We start from the raw sequence: 25,000 nt of genomic DNA on the forward strand, positions 1-25,000 counted from the left end.
AGATACATAGTTACTGAATTTAAATGTCAGAGTTTGCTGCCTGTGTACCCATCAGCCAGTGCGGTAAACATTTCCATGGTAATAGCGAGCTCCACCAATCAGAGATGTTACACTTAGGATTATGGGTAGTTTAGTTTCCATGACATCGGTAATAAAACATGTTTTTCTTAAAACAAGGTTGATCTTATACAGACTTGTGGCTTCTACAGGAGCAATAACAAATTATTATACAAATTGTGATATATTTCCGCAATTATTTATAAATGTTTGAAACCCTAACGTTAAACCTTAAATCTAAATACAACACAAACTACAATTTTGCGCCATTTTGTTATCCATCTTGATGCAATTGCCTCAGTGGTAAAGTACTTGCATTATTAAAAACCTAAAAAATAAACTAATTGGTGACAGCGTCTGGTGAAAGGTTTATCAAGTCGGCACATGTCAAGTCCCCGCAAATCAACACGAAAGGGCCTGGTGATCGATTGGCATCTTTGGTTTCACCGGCTACTGTTCCAGAGTTTCGGCTCAAACGCCTCCCAAAAACAAACCAGCGGCAGCAGACAACAGACACATGTTTGTTTTGGGCACTATACTAACATCTATGAATAATCAATCTATTTTTATCAATATATTCATCTTTATTTCATTAATCTATTTCGATCTGTGATGAACGAAAGTTTCACAGAACAACATACGTGATTCACAGTGCTATCGCTTTGCCGCAACACTTCCTGCTTTGTACTCGGGTGAGTTTGATATCCAGGATACGTCTTGCTTATGTTGAGGGACTGTGTGATCGTATCTAGTGATGTGTAGTTTAGCCTCGAAACGGAACTCCGCTATTGTTCTGTAGTTTTGGGTTGTTCACAAACGATCCTATTGTTTTGAGCGGCTCTTTTGTAGGAACGAAGGGAAGCGAGTCTCGCTGGGTGATGAACCGTTCTTTTATAGCCAAGTTTTACAGTTTCATGTCGCCTTGTTTGTTTAAGTTGCCGTCTTCCGTTCACAAAGCGAAGGCACACACACACACACACACACACACACACACTGGTCTGACTGTGAGGTTTTATTTCAATAAGTTATTTCACTATTATTATTTGTGTGTGAAAAACACTGTTTGTAGCTATTCTGTGCAAAAATAAGGAACTATAGTACTTGTTTTATTTACGTTTTTATTGTGAAACTTTTTTGAAAATATTATATAAATGAATAAATGTTAACAAAAAATTAATAAATAACATATTTAGGGAGACTATCATGTATCTTCATGTGTTATTTTTTATACTTACACACATACTCACTCATATACACACCTTACACACTTTAATTGTATTTAATTTAAGTTGGTTGTGCTTGTTTTAGTGTCTAATTTCATCCATCTTATACTGTTCTTTTCATATTATATATGATCTGGGGTTTTTTATATTAAATTACCAAAGAAACTAAATTACAAAGAATTTATATCCTATTTTTGTCATTAATCACATCACAATTGTGCTGGTATTTGGGATTAGGCAAGATCTTTGCCTACTATATCTATCGGATTAAAAACGTTATATACATTTTGGCTTAATATATTAGGCTTAATTAGCCTATAATATAAGATTTACATTTGTGCTTACATTTGCAATTAAAGTTTCCTTAAATTTATATTTAGCAATTTAAAGATGTCAGCCCTGCAAGTTTTTTTCCTGACAGATAATGACATGTAGTCTAGTGGGGGAGTGGTTGGGGTGGAGTTAATTAGCTATTGATCCCACCCATTTCCTGCCTCTAAAGTTTGAAAAACTTCTGGATCTTTGAGGGGGATTTTCTCTGCGAGAGGAGTTTAGGTACACCAACATTCAAATAAGCGTATCGTCTTCTTTTTGCAAATAATTCTGATGTATGACAAATCATTTGAAAGCTTACAATCTGCACTTTCATAATCTGTAAAAAACTGAAAAATGACCTCGCCCTACTTGGGATCAAAAACACCAGATTCCAACAGTTATGGGTAGAAAACGACATGCATTACTAGGGACATGTGTGACTAGGGGTTTATTTGGTCGGGGAATATACCTACGTTGTCAGAATTTACAGATGTAATTTGCAAAACGCAATTATTTTAGAACGTTTGAAACCATTACCTAGCCAACTACAAAAACTATAATTCTGCGCCATTTTTTTATGCATCTTGATACAATTGCCTCATGGGCAAGGTAGTTGTATTATTATAAACCTAAAAATGAAACTAATTTATGGGTGATATGCACGTGTTACTTGGGGTCAGTTTGCTCAGGGAATATCTACGTTGTCAGAATTTACACAATGTAATTTACAAATCCCTGAATTATATTGTTAGGCCATATTAAGTGGCCCCCTTATTGCTACTACAACCCTCTAAAAGTACATGTCCACAGCTGTCCAAAACACTTGACCCTATTTTGGTACCTCTTTTAATTACTAGTTAAGGGCTCAAGGTCCAAAGGTCAATATCTCAGTTGAGGGTCCACTGAAATTTCTCAGTGGACCCTACTTCAATATGTTAACCTAGTTGTTAACCCCTAGAAACACATGTATTTCATTTTTCACCTATAAATGAATTTCAATTCTACGAAAAAGCGTGAGACCAGGTTTCTCCACTGCCGATATTCCGAGTTCTACACTTAAGGTAACAGTACCAGGTACCAATTCAGACAATGTAACAAATACTGAATAATACAAATATTAATACGCCGTTCACTTGGGGTCATTAAAGCATTACAATGAACATGAAAGGATAGAGACTGTATACAAGCCAAAAAATACAAAAGAAAATCAGCCAAAGTGACTTTCTTTTAATGTCTGACGTGTTGGTCATGGATCTGTGTATTTCGTTTTCTATTCGGGATAATACCAATATTCCTCTCAATATCAATATCACAAACAATATTAAGAAATTCCAAGGTATTCAAAAAACAAGAGACAGCACGATCTGCTTCCATGAAGCAAACGGCATCTGGTTATTTTTGTGGTCACGCATGGATTCAGTCAGGTACAGATTGGACCTGCAGACCTCCTCACACAACCTTCCTTCGGACGCGTCCATCTCGAATTACCTGAAGCGCACGACGCGGAGTTCCATAAAGTTTGGAGGTACACGCAAAATCGCCATTTATAGCACTAATGAGCACTATGGCTGCGGCAACTCTAAAGCAGGCTAGAGGGAGAGGAAAAAGTCTGAGCAGCATTTCATTTAGTCTATCCTCGAAAAGTAGTTTAGCTGTTTTTTTTTTTAAGTATTTTAAATATATATATTTTTTTATGCTTGACCCTTCCATCTTGTTTTTTTGTGGATGAAAACATATTTCAAATATACTGCAGGTAGATGTTTTTGATGAATAATTTGAGATTGGATTTCACTATATTTTGGGGATGCGCAAGAAATATCTGAGAAACAATCACGGGTAACAGGGATATTACGAGCAAGCAGGTAGAAACATTCATCAGAACAGCGAGAACAGTGTATGAGGTTCAGAATGTTCCATTACTTTACTGCAACGCAGCCTGAGAGATAACATTTAACTACATCAAGATAAAACAATGATGAATGATATCTAGTCATATATTACATTATGTCATTTAGCAGCAGCTTTTGCACAAAGCCACTGACAATAAGTACATTTGTTACAGTATTAAACTGTGTGTCACAGTCACAGCCAGCTAAACATCCGGTATAAACAAGCAGTTCTAGTAGAATTAGGGAGTTGTCTTTTTTGTAATGAAAGTATGTTAGACAGCAGAGGGAGAAGAAATATGTCATATCATGATATCCATGTATTGCCTTGCACTAAATACAGGTCATTGAAATAGGTTCCATATCTGTGGGTGACTTACGAGTGATGGAGAGCAGGACCAGGACTAAGCAGCACAAGGAGACGGTGGCGGCACGAAGGCGGACAAGGACGGAGATCTGGACAGGCCGCATTGTATTTGGGATGCTGTGTGTGTTCCTCCTGTGTGTGTGTGTGTGTGTGTGTGTGTGTGTGTGTGTGTGTGTGTGTGCGTGTGTGTGTGTGCGTGCACGCACACGTGCTCAGTTATGCACGTCTGATCAATGGCTCTTCTGTGACCCTGGCTGCACCGCTGCCCAGCAACTCCACACACACACACACACACACACACACACACACACACACACACAGTCACGCACCGAGATGCACAAAAAACACGCACAAACACACACAGACACAAAACTGCCCGACTTTATTTCGATTTAACCAGAACAGAAATTTAACGCCTACAGAAAGGGGGCACTATGCGTGTGGCTTTATTGGTGGCACACCACAGAGCTGTGTTGCAGGATGGACCGGCACATAATGCACAGAGGTTTGGCTGGAACTCAGAGCGCGAACAGAGCCGCCGATTGAGAGGCCGCACCACAATGCATGCTGTGATGCCGAGACACTGGGACCCACAACCCCTTCCACTGTGGGCTTAAAAACCTTTGTGTTGCCTTCCAGAGAACTGGCCCCGGACCCCCACCGTCCAGATGCTTTACTGGAGCTCAGTCTCCTCTTGGCAAAACAACAACGGAAAATACCAACCGGGGGAACCGGAGAAGAACGGCAACTATTTCCTGCTATTGCGGTTTGAGCCTCCCAAGGGCGCAAATTCTCACCCTCTTACATCGATAATCTGGAAGAGCAATACAGAAAAGCCACCAAGACATAACTACAGAACTCTTTTGTCAAAACCACAAAGGCCCTCGCTAATAGCGGCTATGCAATCAGCAGAAAGAGCGACGAATGAATAAACTCACCGCCGAACAGCCTCGGCTGCATCGTCTGCGTCCGATCTGAAAAAAGCAGGATCCTTTAACCAGCCACACAATTAGCCATATCAACAAATCTCTTTAATAGAGTGCTTGTCTAGCACGGGTCAAACAGCACAAACCGCGCTGCTCTGGGGGAAAAAAATGAAAATATCAATAAAACAATATTTCATTCTGCCAAACGCTGGAATAGTATCTTACAGGCCAATTCAACTTTCCCAATTCATCTTAACCGACTGTCAGCCCAACTTTGTCAAAATGGAGCAATCTATATCGCGCTTCCCCTAAGGACGGGGAATCTAGGCCAACGATGCTCGTTCCCTTACAAACATATTGTATTTTAATGAGCCAAACAGAGTTTTAGTACTCCTTGTCTACAAGCGCAGCCAGCAAACACAAAAACAGACAATGTGATCTTTTGAGCTCCGCACGAACGGGCCGGGGCCCCTTTGAAGAGAGGCAAGAAGCCCCCCTGGTGAAAACTCAATCGGAAGTTGCGCCGGGGTCAAAAAAACTCCGCGGGCGTTGGAAGCCCCGACTATCGTTGCGAGGAGAAAGGACGACAACATCCGCTGGACGCACAGAGCGGACCGGACAACGGCAGCTATGGCCGCTCAAGACATTTATATCTGGCGCCGCTTCTTTCAAAAGAAAAAAACAAAAAACAAAAGAGAAAAGAAAAAGCTGCGTCCTAAAACATTGTCTGGGGGAATCCGCTGCCACGCTACGCCCGCACGAAATTGCTGTGTCACCGGTGGACAGTTATATTACTGTGGCTGCAAAACAAAAAAAAAATAAAATAAATAAATCCGACTCAACAACGCTCACAAGCTATTAAACTGCAGGGACAATCATACGCCATCGAACCTGCTTTCATGCCCCGCCGGCTATAGCCAACGACTGGATGTACATCACACTACGCTCACGTACACACTGCCTCACACACACACACACACACAAAGGTTCGCACACCGAACTCCCACTGGGAGTTGGTTGGGTGTGGAGCTGTGCTGATTGGCAGGGCTTAATGCGAGCATCAGTCCCCAAGAGCATGTAATGTCAGTGTGTTTGTGTGGCTCTACGGTGCAATGTGTTTGGATCTGTGTTAGTATGTGTGTGTGTGTGGTGTGTGTTGGGTAGTCCGTGCGATTAAGTGTGTGTCTTTGAGTCCGTGTGTGTGTGTCTGTGTGTGTGTGTGTGTGTGTGTGCGTGAGTGAGTGTGGTGCGTGCACGCGCAGCACAGTATGGAGCGTGACGGACTGCGGCACCACACCTCACTGAACACTATCTGATGGAACCAAGCGTGTGTGTCATCCCGAAAATTGCGACACACTGTCCTCTCTGTGTCTCTCCACTCCTCCTCTCCCGCCCCACTCCCCCCCTCTCTGTTTCTCTCTCTCTCTCTCTACTACAAACACAATGAGCTCTGACAACAACAGCTCTGACAACTTGGGCGACAGTCACCAATCTTCCCGGCCACACCAATGACTTCAGCGGTCGACTCGGCCAACACCAGAGAAAATTGCCCCGTGTCGCCGTCGTTGGCGACGGCACCCGGGGGCCCAGCGTGCCGGGGACCGCTGGCGGGCGGAGGCTAACAAAGTCTATTCGCCCTCCTCTGTCCAAATTGCTCTTCTTAAATTGTGTTTATCCGTTCGTTCTGCCTCTTCTCCCCGGCCCCCTCTGTCTCTCCCTCCCCAGCTTCTCCTTCAGTCCTCAGCAGGTTGCAGCTCCCGGTTCGTCCTTCTTTGCCTTCCCCGCTCTGTGTTTATTGAAATTGCGGTATTCCCCAAACGTCCCGTCAGCGGTCGATCACATACGTCCATCCGTCTATCTGTCTCACCCTCCTCAGCCCAGTTTATATAACCCTGGTCAACCCCCCCCCCCGCACACTTCCACTCTGGACCAGTGTGTGTGTGTGTGTGTGTGTGTGTGTGTGTGTGTGTGTGTGTGTGTGTGGCGGGGGGGGCGGGGGGGGGGGCATATTTTGCATGCTATTTTTGTGAAGGTAGGGATTGAGTGTGTGTTGGTGGAGCAGCAATTCGTAAGCAACAATGGCCGTCTTTGAGATCACAAACAGGGGCAGTGTGTGGCTGTGTCTGAATGTGTGTTTTCTGCGTGCACGTGCGGGTGTGTGTGTGTGATCTCTGTGTCCCCTCCGGCGGGGCGCATAGCTGTCTGTTTGTTAGCCCTCGTCAGCCGCTGCCAAGGACCTTTCAGCAAAAAGTGGGTTTTTTCTAAGGAGATGAACATAAGACTGCTGCATTGTGCGCGGCGCTGCCGACAAGATGTATGCGAGTCGTATTTGGGCGTTTAGCAGAACCACAAAAAAGGGGGTCATGGAGTTTTTGAGATTTTAGAGCGAGCTTTACAAATGTTTCAAGACTGGCTGTAATAAGTCAGTAACGTAAAGGTCAGAGTGTGTACAAACATCCATCCATCCATCTCCTTGCCACTTATTCTGGGTCTGTGTGGCGGAGGCATGTGTAAAAGAAGATTTGATTGAAAAAAATTCAAACATAGAGCCAATGCATAATGCATGGGTGTATGCAGCTGTCCTAACCCACCACCACCACCACCACCCCAGCCCCATCTTCCTTATACCGTCTGGTCTCTATCAATGTTACAGTTATTCTCTACGCCCGTGCCGCCAGCTGCCTCCCAGAGCGTATTCCAGAGCAGTCCGAGGGAAACTGCGTTTGCTTTGACCGCGACGCAGGGTTGTTTTGACGAGACGAGAAACCGTCGTGACGAAAACGTACAGCTTCGTGACTGAAAAATGACTGTGGCCGAGGTTCCAACAGCTCACGGGGAGGAGTTTGGGGGTTACATTTTTTTTTTTTTCTTTTTTTTTTTTTTTATAAAAAAATAAATAAAAATCAAAGCACTTCATCAAACAACTTTTAATGAAACAGACTGAGGAACACAGAGTACAAATGATTATATTTTCTGTGTGTGTGTGTTGTGTGTTGTGTTTGTGTGTGTGTGTGTGTGTGTGTGTGTGTGTGTGTCGTTGTGTGTGTGTGTGTGTGTTGTGTACAAGGTCCCTGCGCAGGCAATTCCCCCTGATGGGTATATTTGTTTTTGTCGCAGTGCATGCGGGAAGGAAGGGAGGCAGGAAAAAAAAAGGGCAACTTGTATCCCTTGTAATCCATCCCCCCTTTTTTTTCGCTCTCCCTATGTTTACCCCCTTTCTCTTCTTTTTCCCCCTCTCTCTCTCTCTCCTCTCTCTCTCTCTCTCTCTCTCTCTCTCTCTCTCTCTCTCTCTCTCTCTCTCTCTCTCTCTCTCCTCTCTCTCTCTCTCTCTCTCTCTCTCTCTCTCTCTCTCACCCTCACTCCCTCACCCAAATCAAAATTTTAATGGGCTTCATTGGTGCCACTGTGGAATAAGTGTTGCCAAAGCACTTAAGGGGCTTAAGTCAGCAGCGTGCCGGAAATATTAAAGCACTCAAACAGCCTTACAAGGATCCCGCCTGCTTAAGGATGCCGAGGAGGTCGTGCCAGCGTTTAATAGCGACGCCATTAAAGCAGCCGACAGGGAGGCGACTCAGATACAAATATATATGTACCAGCATGGGGAGCGGGGACATGGGAGGCATGGTGAAGGGGGCGGGGGCAAAGGGGGCAAGAGAGGAGGGGATGACGGGGGTGGAAAAAAGAGGAGAAGCATAGGGAATGAGGAGAGAAAAGAGGAGGAGAGAGAAACGGAGGGGGAGAGGGGAGAGGAGAATAAATGAGGGAGGATGAAATGATGTGATGAAAAAAGGGAGAGAAGAGGAAATGAGAAGTGATGAAGGAAGATAAGAGGAAGAGAAGTGAAGAGGAGAGGAGAGGAGAGGAGAGGAGAGGAGAGGAGAGGAGAGAAGAGAAGAGAGGAGAGGAGGGCAGAGGAGAGGATAAGAGGAGAAGAGAAAGAGGAGAAGAGAAGAGAAGAGAAGAGGAGAGGAGAAGAGAAGAGGAGGGAAGAGGAGAAGAGGAGGAAAAGACAGATGGGGCTACCTTCCACCAGGAGCAGGGTTAAGTCGACAGAGACCAGAAAGATGGAGTAAAAAAAGAGAATGAAAAATGAAATGAAATGAAAAAATGAAAACAAACAGCAAAGAGGGACAAAAGAGAGAATCTGAGAAAAGGAGGAGAGAATAAATGATAAAACAGAGGAGGGGTGGTGTCCGGGAGAGAGGACACGGGGCAGAGGACCCGAGGTGACACCGCACTGATGGATATCCTACCCCCCCCAAAAAAAAAAGAAAAAAAAAAAAAAGAAAAGAACAGAACGAAAGAGGGGGAGTCGGGCGGAGGTTGCCGGGGGGCGGGGGGGGGTGGTGGAGGTTGATGGGATAGCTGTGAACCAGGAGCGGAGGGCTAATGCAGAGATTCTATCGGGAGGCTTATCCCAGATTAAATTGCTCTTTGTCCTTAAGGCGCTTTCTTGGGTAAGCGGAAGTGTGGAATTTATTTCCTCCGTCCCTGGAGGTGCGACGGGTGAGTGGGTTGGGAGCGTTTTGTATCTGGGGGCGGTGTGGGTGGAGCAGGGTATTATTAGTTGGCGGCGGGGATGTGGGCACACGGTTCTAAAAGGGTTCAGATGAATTAGATGAGTTTCCCCCGCCGGGGTGGGGGGGGGATATGCGGTTTGAGCGGTACACGTCGGAGTGCGGAGCGTGGTTGAGATCTACGTCTGCGTGTTAAATCACATGCATTAGCCCGTGCGCTCAACGCACAGGCGTGAATTGCGTTTTATCCGCGGTTATACACCGGCAGGTATTCCTCAGCGCTACGCCCACGTGCCCGAGATCAAACTGCGTATGGGAGCCAAACTGGCATTTGCAAAAAGCTTCATGTTTATTTTGTAGATTTATTTTATTTCTATTTTTTTTTTTTTTTATTCTTGCAGCCATGTCGTGTTGGGACTGGCAGTTTGTTCCCTCCTCTCATGTCTTCATTTATTTAATGGTGAAGTTTCAAACATTCCCAGGAAAATATTAAGCAGACCTTACGGTAATTCACAGGGACTGACAGACTAAATCCCTGGAATTTGGCACCCAAACACCAAAAAACGCCCGAGGCGAGGATGGAAAAGCAGATCACCTGTGCATCACCACTGAGAACGCCCTCTTTCCCGCTTCCCCCCTCTCTCTCTCTCTCTCTCTCTCTCTCTCTCTCTCTCTCTCTCTCTCTCTCTCTCTCTCTCTCTCTCTCTCTCTCTCTCTCTCTCTTCTCTCTCTCTCTCTCTCTCTCTCTCCTCTCTCCTCTCATCTCTCTCTCTCTGTCTTCTATCACTTCTCTTCCCGGGTTCATATTTGCTTGACCGTTTGGTGCTCGCCCAGGGCCGAGCAGCAGCTAAATCCGCCCGGGTTTGCCGTGAACCCTCTAATTAGAAAAGTCACAGCCCCTCGATCTGTGGGCACTATTGTTGTCGGGAGCTCCTGGAGGCGCGGCTTAGCCCGCTTCCCCCGCTCGCGCACCGCCGACGTTCTCCCGGGGCAAAGCCGTCGATATGCAACCGAAACAACACCCAAACAAGTCACACTTTCTAGCGGCGGTACCAGTGCCTCTGGATCTGCAAACCCCCCCCCCCCCCAAAAAAAAATCAAACCTCAAAATAAAGGTTTTGATTTATCTCACTATTTAAATGCATTCGCTGGAACCGCCACTGAACCTCTGGAATGAGTTATCAAGTCCATTCCCCTGCTTTTTCTGGTTTTTGCTCTTCTCTTGGCATGGTCCGTTCCTAAGGTTTTGCAGGCAGAGCGGGCGACACAAGAAAAGGGTGAAGTTGGAAGCGTGGCTCCTCTTTCCGGACGTCACGCCGAATCACGTGCGCCGACCTGTTGTCGCCGGGCGAAACGCTCGCCGCGCAATGAGCGCATGCAAAGTCGGGAAATCAATGGCAGCGCCTTGTATTCACTCACTCAACGGAGCTCTCCGGAACGCCTCACTCCCAGACGCTTCGGCCCGCGGCTGATTACGTAGATGGAGAATAACAGGAGCACGATGTACTGAGAAAATCCAATTCATTAGGACGGTAACAGCCTTGCGTCCCTGTGTGTCAAGCCGTCATCAGGGGCATTCAGTGGGAAGTGGCCGGCGCATTTCATCTCCAATATAAACCCAGCCGCACATATTGTACGGCAATTAATTTGTTTTTTGTTTAAGCCGGGTCCCGGCAAACCCGGGTTTTTCCCCGCTCCTCCTGTTTCTGTGAGGGCAGACGCAGGAATCTTCCAAGTTCAAAGTTCCAAAGCTGTCCGAAGCACGCCGGCGACATCACGCCCAAAATGATGCTGCAGAGATGCTCGAGGCATTAGCAGTGTTGGTGAGTCACCCGAGGAACACCGAGCGGCTTCCCAGCCGGGGCCTGTCGAGGCCGGGGCCACGGAGGCTGCTGGCTCATTGGAAAACACAGGAGCTACTCCGCGGCGCTCCTGCCCCCTTGCTCTTTACATACATGCATTAATACTTGAATAAATATTAAATGCAAGAATAAATAACACTGACGGGTTTTATGCATTAACATTGCAACCTCTCACCCACACACACACACACACACTAACATAATAAGTCAAAGCTTATGCAACATGTTTACGCACGCAGAGCTACCTGCTGCATCAAGGAGACGCTTTCCCTCCGACCGGCCGCGCCGCGCCGCGCCGCAGCCTGGAGAGAGCCACACTCATTATCCACGCGGCGTCTCCCCTCCCAGAGACGCAGTAAGACGCTGCTCCGGGTTTTGGTAGACGCCGCGTACTTGACAACCCTCGCAAGAACAACATTTGCAGAGGTGCTGCTTGTACGCCGGCTGTGAAAACCTCTCTGGATCACCGGCGCGTTCCCTGGCTGCGTCAGCAGCGACCAAGCTAGAGGAAGGCGTGACAACGACAACTGCTCCCCCACCGCGCCAAACTCCACCACGCCTCTCTGCTCTCATGCGGAGTGTAGCAGCGGTCCGGGCGCCGAGGCGTTCCAGAACGCTAGGATGCGGGCCAGCTTTTGTCACCATGGAAGACGCCAAGAAAGCCTGATACTGTAGATCCTAGGTCCAATCTGATGTACCAGGAAAACCGTGTCTCACCATTCCTTCACATGACACATTGCATTTTACGCTGACAAAACCCAGGGGCGAATTCACACAGAACGGATTGGGTGGGGGGGGGGGGTCTGCATTCAGTCATTACGCATTCAGGCCACTGCTCTAGGCCTGTTTTACGAATGATCAGGCTTCAGTAAATTTCCCCCCGACCCCCCCCGGGGCGCCGGACAATTTCCATTATTTTCAAATTCTAGTTCTGTTCTGGTTCTCACTGAATCTTAATATTACAATGTAGAAATGATGACAGTTTATTTATTACATGAATAAAATGTGTATATATTTAAATGTTTACTCAAAAAATTCTAGTCCTCACTCAATCACAATATAGCAATGTAGAAATGATGGCAGTTCGTTTAATATATTTTACTCTACCACAAAGTTTATTTTTTCCAGTGCGCGCCGAACACCGCCGCCACTGGTCCTATGAGGTTCGATTCCATCTGTGGTTCAATGGCAATTTTGACCACTTTATCCCTATTCCCTACAACCCTTTTTTTCCGATTTCATTTGAGTTTAATAGGAATAATGGAGCCGTTTTTGTCGACGTTTGTAGCGCCTTTTTTGTACGATAAATTATTCAACGTTTCGACAAGTTGCTTTTGCTGTGCGTTTTAAAAATCCACCACGGACTGCCTGTTCCGCTACCTTCAGATGTCGTGACAGCAATAATAATTATAATAATAATGTCAAAATATTATCTACAGATCACTGGAAAGTCGGGGCGTGAAATGCGCTTCAATTGCACCAGCTCTCTGAAGACGATCGCACAGCGCTGCCTTTTTTTTTTTTTTTGGGTCCCCGTGCAGTTATCACCAGGTCTCTGCAGACGCTGATATTTTCACTCTAACGGTGTGTGGATATTAGCGCCGGTGTTTGTGAAGTGGACGTTTTTTTGCAACCAGGCTCATTTGCATTAAAAGGGGCGCATTTCACCATTTGCGGGTGCTTTGTGAATTAGACGCTCGCATTTTTTTTGCGCAGGTTTAGAGGCCGCCAAAGCAGCGCAATCCTTTCGTGAATTCACCCCTCAGCTAACCCATCATTAAAGTAAGAACTTGTTTAAGAAGGCGTTTTCGCACTGCAGGAACCTTTTGATAGGTCTTAGAACTTTTGGAGGAACCGTTGACTTTTTTTGTGTCGGCACTGCAGGAACTACGAACAGTCGTAGTGCTTAGAACTCCGTTCTTGAGGGACTATCTTTAGCTCATACTCCAGGGCAGGGTCGAACACAAGCCAATGCAGCGCCGGCAACTGGCATATTTAAAAACCTGTGTAAAAGCTTAACAACCAACAACCTAAAAACATTAACACCTATAGTAAAAAAAAAAACAGCGCCACCTCTGCCCTGATCTCGCCCCAGACTCGGCGGACTGGGCCCGACCCTCGACCGGGGCAGACTGTCGTCAGTGTGCCCCAACCAAGCCGCGTCACTCTGGGCGGGGACCGACCCACGTACACTCGCCACCAATAAAAAAACAGAACAATATATATATTTTTTTCATTGTAGATGTATTTATTTTATTTAATTTCCCCACATTAATTGAATTAAACAAGCGTGCCCTTGCCTTAGGGCAAGTTGGAGCATCTCATCTTGTAGATCTAATATGAGTGAAGATTCACCAAATGCATTCCATATTTCTCGCCTCAAATTTGTTCAGAAACACATTTTGTTGGACTGATTAGTTGAAATAAGTTAAAGTCTGTCGACGAAATACAACACGGAACGCGGAAGTCATGCTGAAAGCCCATCGGCTTACGTCACTTCAACGGTACTTCGGAGTTCCTAATGGCAGTGCGAATGCAACCAGAAAAAAAAGCCCACGAGGGTATATGGTTCTCGGGAGAGCTCCACAGTTCCTAGTTTCCCTCAAGGACTCCCCCGAACTGTTTGGTATGAAAACACCTATTGCTGAAAAGCCCAACACAAGGCTGGTGCAGGCGATGATCTTGATTGTGTGTGTGTGTGTGTGTGTGTGTGCACATGTGTTTGTGAGTGTGTGTGAGTGAGTAAGTGAGTGAGTGAGTGAGTGAGTGAGTGAGTGAGTGAGTGTGTGTGTGTGTGTGTGTGTGTCTGTGTGTGTGTGTGTGTGTGTGTGTGTGAGACGGTGGGTTGAGCTGTCACAATTATAACCCAACCCCTTGATTGCAATTATTTGCACTGACTGCGATCATTTTGTAAAATCAATAACCCAATGCTACTGCACAAACGTTGCAACAAATAAAATTGGAATTAGGTGAATTTTACTCAGTTGGGTCGAGGCAAATGTCAAGAAATGGTTCTACCTCATAACACCGATATGTATTATTACACTTATAAGGCCATTCTATCATAACGACATGAAATACAATCAAAATAAACAAAAAAACGCTAAAAATATTTTATTTAGAATTATTTGGATGACAATTAATTTTGTATTAGACACTCCTAACGGTGATGAGAATTTGACCCAAGTGACTCATGTTTCTCTCTCTCTCGCTCTCTCTAACTGTGGTGCTGCAAGGACATACTTTGCTCTATTTGAAAGGGAAGTGTGACCTTTTGCACTGTGTTTGGCTGATTCCTTGGTGTGGTGATATAAATGGGTTTCTTTTTTTCCCCTTCAGGGCCTTTTCTTCATTGTGGTTTATTATGTTTTTTTATTATTATTTTATTTATTACTTAATTTTTGTTGGTATTATGATTACTATATCATTATTACTAATATGTATGTTATCTATTTATTTATTTATCCATTCATTTGTTCATTGAATTTTCTTCCAGTGTCTTTGTGCTTGTGCCACTGGAATCATTAGATCCCACCATGTGTTGAATAAAAGTGTGTAAAACACTCTCTCTCTCTCTCTCTCTCTCTCTCTCTCTCTCTCTCTCTCTCTCTCTCTCTCTCTCTCTCTCTCTCTCTCTCTCTCTCTCTCTCTCTCTCTCTCTCTCTCTCTCTCTCTCTCTCTCTCTCTCTCTCTCTCTCTCTCCCCTCCCCCGAGGGAAAATCACACACTCATCAGTTTGCCAGCTCTGTTCCTGACGAGCGAGCTCGCAAGGAGAATATTAACGAACCCCCTCAGCCAATTAACACCTAGAGAACATCACAACCTTTTATGCCGGCAGGCACACTGGCACCCGCACAAACGCACCGTGGTTATGTTTTACGTATGAGCTGCAAAGGCTCACCCAACCAAACACACAACAACAAACCTGTATATGTACACACACACACACACACACACACACACGCACGCACGCACCCACGCACGCGCCCACACACGCACACACACGCTCTTGCCTCTTGACCGCTTGCTGCAATACATTAAACATGCCGGGAGATTAGTGGTGTCACAATTCCGATTCAAAATTGAAAATCGATCTAAATGAGCAGGTTCGCTATACCTCCCATATTTTTGTGGGTAATAGTGTCCGACATGGTCGCCATATTGGGGCGGTCAAGATCTGGCGGTTAAGAAATGCAGTGTGCACTGGGAGGTTCAGGCCCCTCCGCAGAGTCGACTGCAGCTTGCCCAGCTCTGAACCAACTTTCATGAAATTGGGTTTGGAGTTGGGCGAGCTGCGGTCAGCTCCGGAGGTTGCACCGCATTCCTCAACACACACTGCACCCGCTCACCAACAGATCTCGACCAAGGGATGTAATGGTATATAGTACTTTTATAGTAATATCGTGCCCACAGTATAGATTTATGTTGCAAAATTTAAGATGTAAACTTTAATTCACTCTCACTTTAGCAGACACGTTCCACCATCCTTGTTTACAGGGGCAGAACTGCTTTACGCCAATATTTTGCTGAATTAAAGTTTATCTTCAAGTCTGTAAATAAGTCTTTTTGATATATATGTTGCTTATTTTGCCTCTCCTGTGAATTTGAGACAAGCGCCTTCCCGTGCTGCACCGCGTCAGAGGCTTTACAATGTATTTTTATTTTTTAATATAGACAATTTCTTAATTGAGCACACAGAAAACAAAGGGGGGAATTAATTCTGTGAAATAGCATATACCGCGGTATTTTGGTAGATACCGCACTGTACTGTGAAATCTCATACCGTTACATCTGGAGATGTAGACGATCGCGTTTAGTACACATAGAAGACAAGACACAGGTAGTAATTTAACTTTTACTAACAGCGTTTCCCTCTGGCAAAAACAGCATCCGTTTTTCTGCGCTTATTTAGGTGAGTGACTTAAAAGTAGTGTATTAGGCAAGTCTACTTTATAATTTTTCGAAAGTCTAGGTTATGATAAAGCTCTTAACTGTTTAGCTTTGTTTAAATATTCTCATATTTTTGTTATTATTTATAATTGTTATTATTCAAATAAAAGTTAGTTATTGTTAAACAAGGGTTTTCTTCTACAAATCAGGACTTGATAGTCTAACAATTGCATAGCCGTCAGTGCTGAAGAAAAGTAGAAAGAAAAGTTTTAATCAAAAAATAAAATTGAATCATGACCTTAAAATCGAAAGTCAAACGAATTGTGGATTTGGAGAACTGTGACGCCCCTAGGGGAAATAGAGTATCATCAGAGGACTCAAGTTCACAAAAACCAAAAAGGAAACTTGCACAGACCTTGCCCAGGGGGCGGCGTGAGACATGGGGTAAGCAGGGGATCGGCAGAACGAGTGTGAGAGAGAGTATTGTGGCCCGGCTCATGTCAAATAAAATGACAGGTTTATGACTTTGAACCTTGACCCTGTGACGGGGTCAGGGGGTGGGACTTCTGTTGCAGCTCTCCTTTGAAGCGAACAAAGGGTGTCTTTTATGTCCTTCAATGACCTAATTAAGAGATCCTTTGACTTGAACAATATTGCCTTTATCCCATTGATCTCATTGATCTCGTTTAAGTCATAAATGTCCCGCAATGACCGCATTAAGATGTCTGCTGATGTTCACAATGGTGTCTTTGATCTCTTTGATTGCTCTGAACCCTTTGAAGTTAACAATGGTGTCTTTGATCTTAGTTGTGAGGTTGTTATTGAATTTGAATAGGTTGCAGCTGTCCCTCGATCAAAAACAAAGCTTTTATGTGAAACATCTGGTTTCAAATAACCACACGATGTTTAATAATGCTCCCACCACCCATCCCACGGACATGTCTAAACTCTCTGGTGTCCCACATTCACTCCAAACACATTAAAATATTTGTGCTTTCAATGTTAACTGTAATAATGTACATTTCAGGGTTATTTGGTTAGCTTATTTCAATGTAATGTTTAGTTTATATTGGGGTTGTCAATCAAATAAAAAATGTAATCATATAAATTGCAAATCTCTGTGGGCATTTATAGCCACGGTATATAAATCAAGGTAAGATTAAAGTGTTACAACTCTTTGGACTGTTCAACATGGAGTGTAAATGTGTTGAAACATAAAGTCAAAGTGTACATTATACTACATTTTACTACATTAAGATGTAGTAAAATTCTACATTATTTACTACATTTTACAACTTTGTTGTGACCTAATAAGCTTAAAGTATAGAAAGTAAAACTTAGGAATATACTGAATTGAATAGGATACATTTTTACATTTTGATTGAACATTTCTTATATTAAAGGCTATAGAGTCCATAGCTCCCTCGGTAACAACAAGCACAACTGTACGTTGATTTTACTGGCAGTTTAATCTGAAGTTCACCAGATATCGATCGGTCAGAACCATCATACCTTCCGTGAGAACTATAAAGTAAAACAAATACAAATAAATAAAGAAAGTGTTATAAACTGTTATAACCCTTAACATAACTTTGTTAGGACCTTAAGCTTACTGTATATCCAGTAAATTTTGGAATATATTGAATTGAATACTGAATTAATCACATTAACACTCATTAAACCCTATAATACAAATAAGTCTGTGAAATCTACTTAACAAATGTCAAATCAGAAAGAAGGAGGTCGTTCTTGGTCAAATAAAAGCCTTTTCAACTCAATTAAACTCAACTCAACAGGTGGGTTATGTATTACTATTTTGGTTTTTCTGTCTAGTTTTACCTGTTTAACATTTGAGTACTTGCTAAAAAACTGCATTCTTTTTTTAATGATGGGTACTTGGGTCGGGATGGGTCTCATTTTACCCACCAGTAGCAAATATAAACTACAGCTGTCAATTTACCGTATTCATTTTGTTAATTAATTATAAAAAATAACACAATTATAAAATTTCACCCCCTGACCCCATAAAAGACAGGTTATACCTGCGTCTCTCCGTTGCAGAATTCTCAGAAACCACGGGTGGCAATAAAGAGAAAGTTCCGTGTGGAGCAGGAAGTAGTAAACAAAGAACTTGTGCTCTTTTTCATTGATTATTTCCTGCTCCACAGCAAACATGGCCGCATGCGCAACATCAGAGCTTGTTTATGGATGTTTATGGATATTTAGCAGGAATTGCTGTTCGTGGTGATTAAACCAACAAAAGCACCAAAAACTACCTGGTCTTTCCGCCCATTCCACACAGAGACGAGTGTGTGCTGCTCTGCATTTTATGACAGAGAAATACTGACTGAACTATGGAACGGAGTCATAATAAGTAATTACTCTCCCTCATTGAAAAATTCTCTGAAAATAAACTGCACGAGTACTAATAAAAATGTTACCTTTAATTTGTATCTTAAATGAAAAAAACCCACATATTTTTGTGGGAAGTTCTTAAGATAGTGAAAGAAAACAATATATTGACTTAGCTACTGAGATACCTTTTGTCATGTATATTCAATATTTTACACGTCTGCCACAATAATGTAACCTCTTTGTATTTAAATATCTTAATTTGGGGGATTTTCCCAGCAAATATTGATATATGCTGATTGTTATATTGAAATTATTTGTGTTTATTTGATATTTGTGATTGTGTAATTAATTTGATAACATTTTTAAACGATTAACAACAGACAGACTGATTAACAGACCTTAACATAACATTTAAATAGCGTAACTGTATAATGCCAGAATCGACGTTATTGGAGTTTACATTGAAAGCAATGTACATTACATGTTCTTAAATACTTCAATTCAGGTCCACCACATGCAGTATGGATTTAATTTCCCTGTCTCGCTTAAAAGGATGTTGTCAGGGTTTCTGTCCAGTCAGTCCAAAGGTAACTGAATGAAAACATATTCATCGGCCTTTTTCTGTAGCATGGTGACGTGATTAGGCAGCTCCTCGGTTGAATCACATGACACTTCAAGTCATCCCATCCGCACCCGTAGGTACGCCCGGAGCTAGGGACGGATCTCAAAGAAGGTGTCAAGACATCAGTCATGCCCTGCCAGCCTTTAGATTTCAGGAGATTTCAGTATTTCACTTTTTCTATCAATCAACTTGAATCCTTCTTTAACACCACTGGATCATTGGAGTTAAAGAGTTGGGTGAGGTCAACTATTCAACCCTATTCTTCATCCAGTCCAGAGGAATCCTTCTCCGCTGTGCGATAGCCTTACTTGGAGTGTTCGGAACCATAGATATGTGTTTTGCTTCATGTCCAGCTTCAATTTCACTGTTTTAGGTGTTCTATCCTGTTCTCTCTATCTGTTCTCACAGGCTTTTAATGTCATAAAGATTTGAATTTGTGTCATGTGGGTGGGGGTGGGGGTGGGGCCCCGGAGACATTGTGTGGTCATCAAGAAACCACATGTTCACATCAAAGGAAGATAAAAGGTGCTTTTATTTGGGTCATCACTTGTGGTAGGGGATAAGGGTTGGGGTTGGGGGGATGGGGTTAGGGTAAGGTAGTCACATGGGGTGGGGGGTGAGGGTCATTAAGAAACCACATGTTCATGTCAAAGGACCTCTGAATTGGGTCATGAAATGACCTCAAAGAGATCAAAGATATCCAACGAGATCAACTATACTATTGTTCACATCACAGGAGAGCTGCACCAGAAATCCCACCCCCTTCCCACTTCAAAGGACCACTGCATAGGTCCCGCCCCTGCCCTCTCCTGATTGGACAGCTGCAACGGAAGTCCCACCCCGTGCCCCAGGCACAAGGTCACTGATCGGTCAAAGGTCACTTGTCAATTTTGTTTGACAGGAGCCGGGCCATAATACTCTAGTGCGGATGGAGAAAGAGTTTATGGTAACGACCATGACAATGAACGACAGGAGCGAGGGGTGTCAAGGAGCCAAAGAGAGGGAGGGAGGAGGGGGTGCATTCGATAAAGGGATGGTGTTCGGAGAAGAGGAGAGGAGGTTTCCTTGGGGCTGCTTTCAAAAGTGGAGTCGCGCAAAATGAAAGATGGAGATGAAATAATTCGACGGGCTGACTAGAAGCCCTCATCTAAATATGCAAATGTTCTTAATTTTGCTTTGATTTGCTCTGCTGCGCTCATATCACTCTCAAGCTTCTATCTCACCTTTGTTCTTCCATTTTTCTCTTTTTCATTACGGTCTTCGCTCTTTTATTCCGCCCCCCCACCCCCAACTTGGCTCTCTGTATTTGAAGGTATGCTCTCTCTTTTTTCTCTCTCTGCTTCTGTTTTTTTCCTGCTTATCTATCTGCATATTAAAGCATTCTTAATACACTGTAGGTATGTCGGCTCAATTATTCAGCTCTACTGTGTGTGTGTGTTTATGTGTGTGTGTGTGTGTGTGTCTTTCCTAAGGTCATTCAGGATGGTCATTATGCAAGTTCTATGTATGTGCATGTTTTAAAGTGTTAGAGGAGTAATCTTTCTATGTGTGTGTGTGTGTGTGTGTGTGTGTGTGTGTGTGTGTGTGTGTGTGTGTGTGTGTGTGTGTGTGTGTGCGTGCAAATTTTTCCATGTGAACTATAGATCAGACAACAGACATCAGTGAGAAAGGCAGCTGTCCTTGGTAACTACAATATGTTGCCACTGCAAGGCAACCGTTCCTTCTTTTTCTATTAAGTTGTTTGCACAAATGAACACTGTAAACTCTGTAATATAACAGCTGATTGTCCATGTCAGATGCGTTCACACCTACTGGAAATACTCTGTTTGGTTTGGCCGAGGGATGACAGAGCGTGCAGGAGGCAGTAAAAGGACTGGATCGAATATCGGACATTATATATACACCATCGTCTGATGAATACCCCCCCCCCAAAGCGCTACAGTGAGACGCGCTTACCTGTGCTTGGCGCTAATTCATTGTATGCACAGGTCATTCACGACATGCCGCCAAGTTGTCAGTTGTCGTGAAAAGCGCCATCAACACATCCTGCCAACTCGCTCGCTGCAAATTCTCCAGACAATGACCTACTCTATTCACACATGGGCTCCATCGGACATTACACAGACTGTTTGATGGCCGCTCTCTCGCCCTCTCTCCCTCTCTCCCTCTCTCTCTCTCTCTCGCACCAATGCCCACCACATTTCAATGTTGTGCAAAACAGCCGTTTGGCGTGTTCCAGGTAGCTCTCACTGCCTCTACACAAACCATTCCAACGCGACACTGTTGCTCTTCACACCGGCCTCTTCCTGCTCCTCTCTCTTCTCTTCTCTCACTTCGCCGCCCCCCCCCATCCATCTCCCCTCAGTGTTTGTTTATTAATTCATGACGTTTTAATATTTTTTATTGAAAATGTCTCTCCTCTCTCGCTCGAGTGTGCACTTAGCATATCAGCATATCAGCAAACACACACACACACTAACGAATACACACACACGCACACACACACACACACACACACACACACACACACACACACACACACACACACACACACACACACACACACACACACACACACACACACACACACACACACACACACACACACACACTCTCTCTCTCTCTGTCTGGCACACACACAAACATGATACAATAACATGATAGATGACAATAAAGAGATGACATGTCCTTAATCAATTAATCGTGTTGTAATAAGCAGAACGGGATTGACTCAAACATGCATTGAAACAAAGGCGCACGCACAAACACACACACACACACACTTTCTGGTCTGTTAATTGTTTTTCTATCGGCCCTTGATTTTACTTCGAGTAAAAAGCCTGTTTTGTTGATCGCCCAACCCCTGGACACCGTGGTGTAATGGAGGGTGCACTGGGGAGGCCGCCCCCGATCTCTAGCAATTAACAGGATCACCCAGCAGCCTGACATGCATTAAATAGCACAGCACCTCCACCTCTTCCTCGTTAATTACTGTATATACGCACCTCACTTACTCCTTTTCCACCAAGCCATTTTGAGGACCGGTTTCGGAGCCGGTGCCTGATCTGGAACCAGTTCTTCGCGTTTCGACAGCAAAAGAACCGGCTCTGGAACCAGAAAACTGGTTCCAGAGCGGCACCACTTCTCTGCTGGACCAGAACCAAGACTGGCTTACATCAGGTGCTGAGGGCAGGGGCAAGCAAGCCCGAACAAAACATTGTGACCGCCATTTGTGTTTAGCGCTTCGGCAGTAGGAAATTGGAGCTCTCAAGTGGACAAATCAAGTGGACATGTTGTAAAATATATCATATTTTATTGAGTCGGCGGACAAACAAAGAGAATGCGGTAGTGAATGTTGAAATCTGGTCTTGCTCAGGTTTTCAACATCCACTACCAAATTCTCCCGTTTTTACCGCAATTAAAATTATAATGATAATAATAATAATAATAATATTATAGATGTTTTCAGCGCTTAATCTGACTAATATTTGCCTATATCTAAGGATTTCCTATTTATACCGTATACTATGGCAAGAAGCTTCACAATTTTCATTGTTCTCCAACTATAATCGGTTTGTTTTATTAATTACGCCATGAGAAATAATGAAAAGTTGAGTTTATTTCCGTAAATATCGCTGGGGTTACACTCACTGTATCGTTACCTCAAGTGCCTATGCACGAGCTCCAAGCAGTCGTGTGAAAACCCGTTCCTACCACAGCGTTGTCGACCAGGAAACCATGCTGGGAAAAGTTCCTAATGGAGGCCCCCCGGGTACCGCAGGTAAAACCCAGCAAGTAATGTGGTGTTGGGTGTGTGTGAAAGGACCACAAACATCACCACCGCTACACCGCGGACCACACGCTGCTTCACATCGAAGAGTGTGAGAAGAACACCTCTTAAGCCTCCTCATATCCCCATCCCTCTCGAGCCACTTTTATACAGAGATCCCGCAATATACAAAGAAAGAAGATCCGTAATTATGCCGGCTTTGCCTTCTGACACTGAAGCAAACAAAGACGGCATAATGCCGCCCCAGTGTGTGATTTTAGATGGATGCCGACTTTCTGGCATAATGCCGTGACCATGGGGGCGTGACGTGTAACACGACCGCGTCAACCTCTAGTTTGACACATAACATACGGTTTAGGAGAATAACACTGGTTCAATAAACGCATTATTCCAGATGATGAATTATTTAAAATGATGTAATTTAATAAACGCTGTAGCCTCGGGTGAGGACGGTGCCGAGTTGCTGACAGCGGAGCTGTGAGTGGCCGGTGGTGCACCGCCGCCGGCTGCACCGCACCGTACCGCATCCGTAACGGTCCTCTAATGCCCATCTCGGCTATTGCCCATTCCGTCTCCATGCTTCAGGCTCTGACGGGACTTTAAAAGTTTTTTGGATTGTTTATCCGTGAGGGAACTTCTCCATAAAGGAGGCAAATGTGTGGCGAATGTGAGCTGCAGCGAACCGTGTGTGTAATGCCCACACCCCCAACCCCGAGTTCTAAATTTGAGCGTTAAAAATTTGAATATATTCGATCATCACTCATTCATTCAAATGGGATTATACAGGAATATCTGCAGCCCCAATAGGTTGTATGGTTCATTTTGACAAGGCAGCTGTCAAAAAGGGCAGATTTTTTTTCCCCTCAACCAACCGACCAATGAAAAATTGGTCGACAATGAAAAACTTTCATCAAAACGTCACACCCCTGTCGGCAGATCAATGCCCCCCCGTTTGGTGTTTGTACCTTTTACACAGAACAGGCGGAATAAAGCCGCGAAATTCCTGCACGGTGTGAAAAGCAGGCGGTGTGAAAAGCAGGCGGTGTAAAAAGCAGGCGGTGTAAAAGCAGGCGGTACAAAAGCAGGCCCCTGCGGAGAGCGAGAAGGAAGTTCAACAATTCAGAGGAGAGTTTTTCAAACCCGCTCAAATTCCTCATTTGAGGCTGGACACCTTAACCTCTGTTTGCCTTTCTCAAAATAAGGCTTGTTCAAACGGTATTAGCGAGCAGACTCCACACAGCATCTGTCCAAACAGAGGGAAGAGTCTTATATGTTGAGACACACAAAGGAACTGAAAGGCTGAGGGAAGCTGGACGGTCCAAAAAAAAAAGGGTGTCGACACTATGTGTGTATGTATGTACTCTGTGCAGCTACAGCCCTCCCCCTCCTCACTTCAAGGTCTCGGACCGTATAACCGCCTCATCAGCTGCAACTACAGCCCCGGAAACAACCCCACCTCGCCGACGCACGCAGTAAAAACAACATTGGAATAAAACACCTCTACCCAATAGTATCTCCCTTGTTCACTTAATTCCCAAATGAGCCCCTTTGAACTCGGCGAGGGGCAGGTGGCTCACGCAGGCAGGAAACCAGCCGTGAGAGGAAGCCTCGGTCCCTTTGCCGGCGTGACTGACAACTGTGGCGCTTCCCGCCGTCAGTTGCTATGTTGTATTCTGTTGCATCTGTTGATTCTTCTAATCAACAGTGTAATATCCCAGTGGGGGTTTATTGAATTAAACAGCAGCCGCCGTGAGCAGCCCTCATAAATAAGACACCAGGTGTGTTGACGCTAAACTATATCTTGGTTTGTGTGTGTGATTGAGAGGCGATGCATTTGTGTGTGATTTTTTTGTATGTTGTTGTATGTAGTATGTTTTTCAAAATTAATGTTTTATTCATTTCAGGGGACTTTTATTTCATAATTCCACATTTATTTATTGAAGGGGACTTGTATTTCATAATGCCACATTTCAAATCCTTAAAATGCAAACGAATGGGCCGTGGTTATCTCACAGATTCAAAGTTAGGGGAGTGACGGGGCGGCGCCACAACAGACTAGGAGTGGCTGCTGGGAGATGGTCCTCAGCTCCCTATACCTCCTCGGTGGGATCTGGGTCCCAATAGGGAGCAAGCCGTTCACAGTGCAAGGGCCAGCCCACCGGCTCGACAGCTTGGGGGAAGGGGGCCCTT

At 44.4% G+C, this 25,000-nt stretch overlaps 1 protein-coding gene across 3 annotated transcripts in view; it reads right to left on the reverse strand.

Moving 5' to 3' along the window:
- The window catches only part of cadm4 (cell adhesion molecule 4), a 184,142-nt gene that overhangs the window by 42,047 nt on the left and 117,095 nt on the right, over nt 1-25,000 (reverse strand). For 2 of the 3 annotated variants that reach the window (XM_080004999.1, XM_080005001.1), the window contains exon 1: nt 3,862-4,086. The exons of the other annotated variant lie outside the window; for it this stretch is intronic. In XM_080004999.1, coding sequence (XP_079861125.1) covers nt 3,862-3,952 — 91 coding nt within the window. In that variant the 5' untranslated portion in view covers nt 3,953-4,086. Of the gene's footprint in view, nt 1-3,861; nt 4,087-25,000 lie in introns of those variants that run through there. 3 annotated transcript variants of the gene reach the window in all.

This window comes from Zeus faber, assembly GCF_960531495.2.
Source record: "Zeus faber genome assembly, chromosome: 8".
In the NCBI taxonomy this organism is placed as follows: Eukaryota; Metazoa; Chordata; class Actinopteri; order Zeiformes; family Zeidae; genus Zeus; species Zeus faber.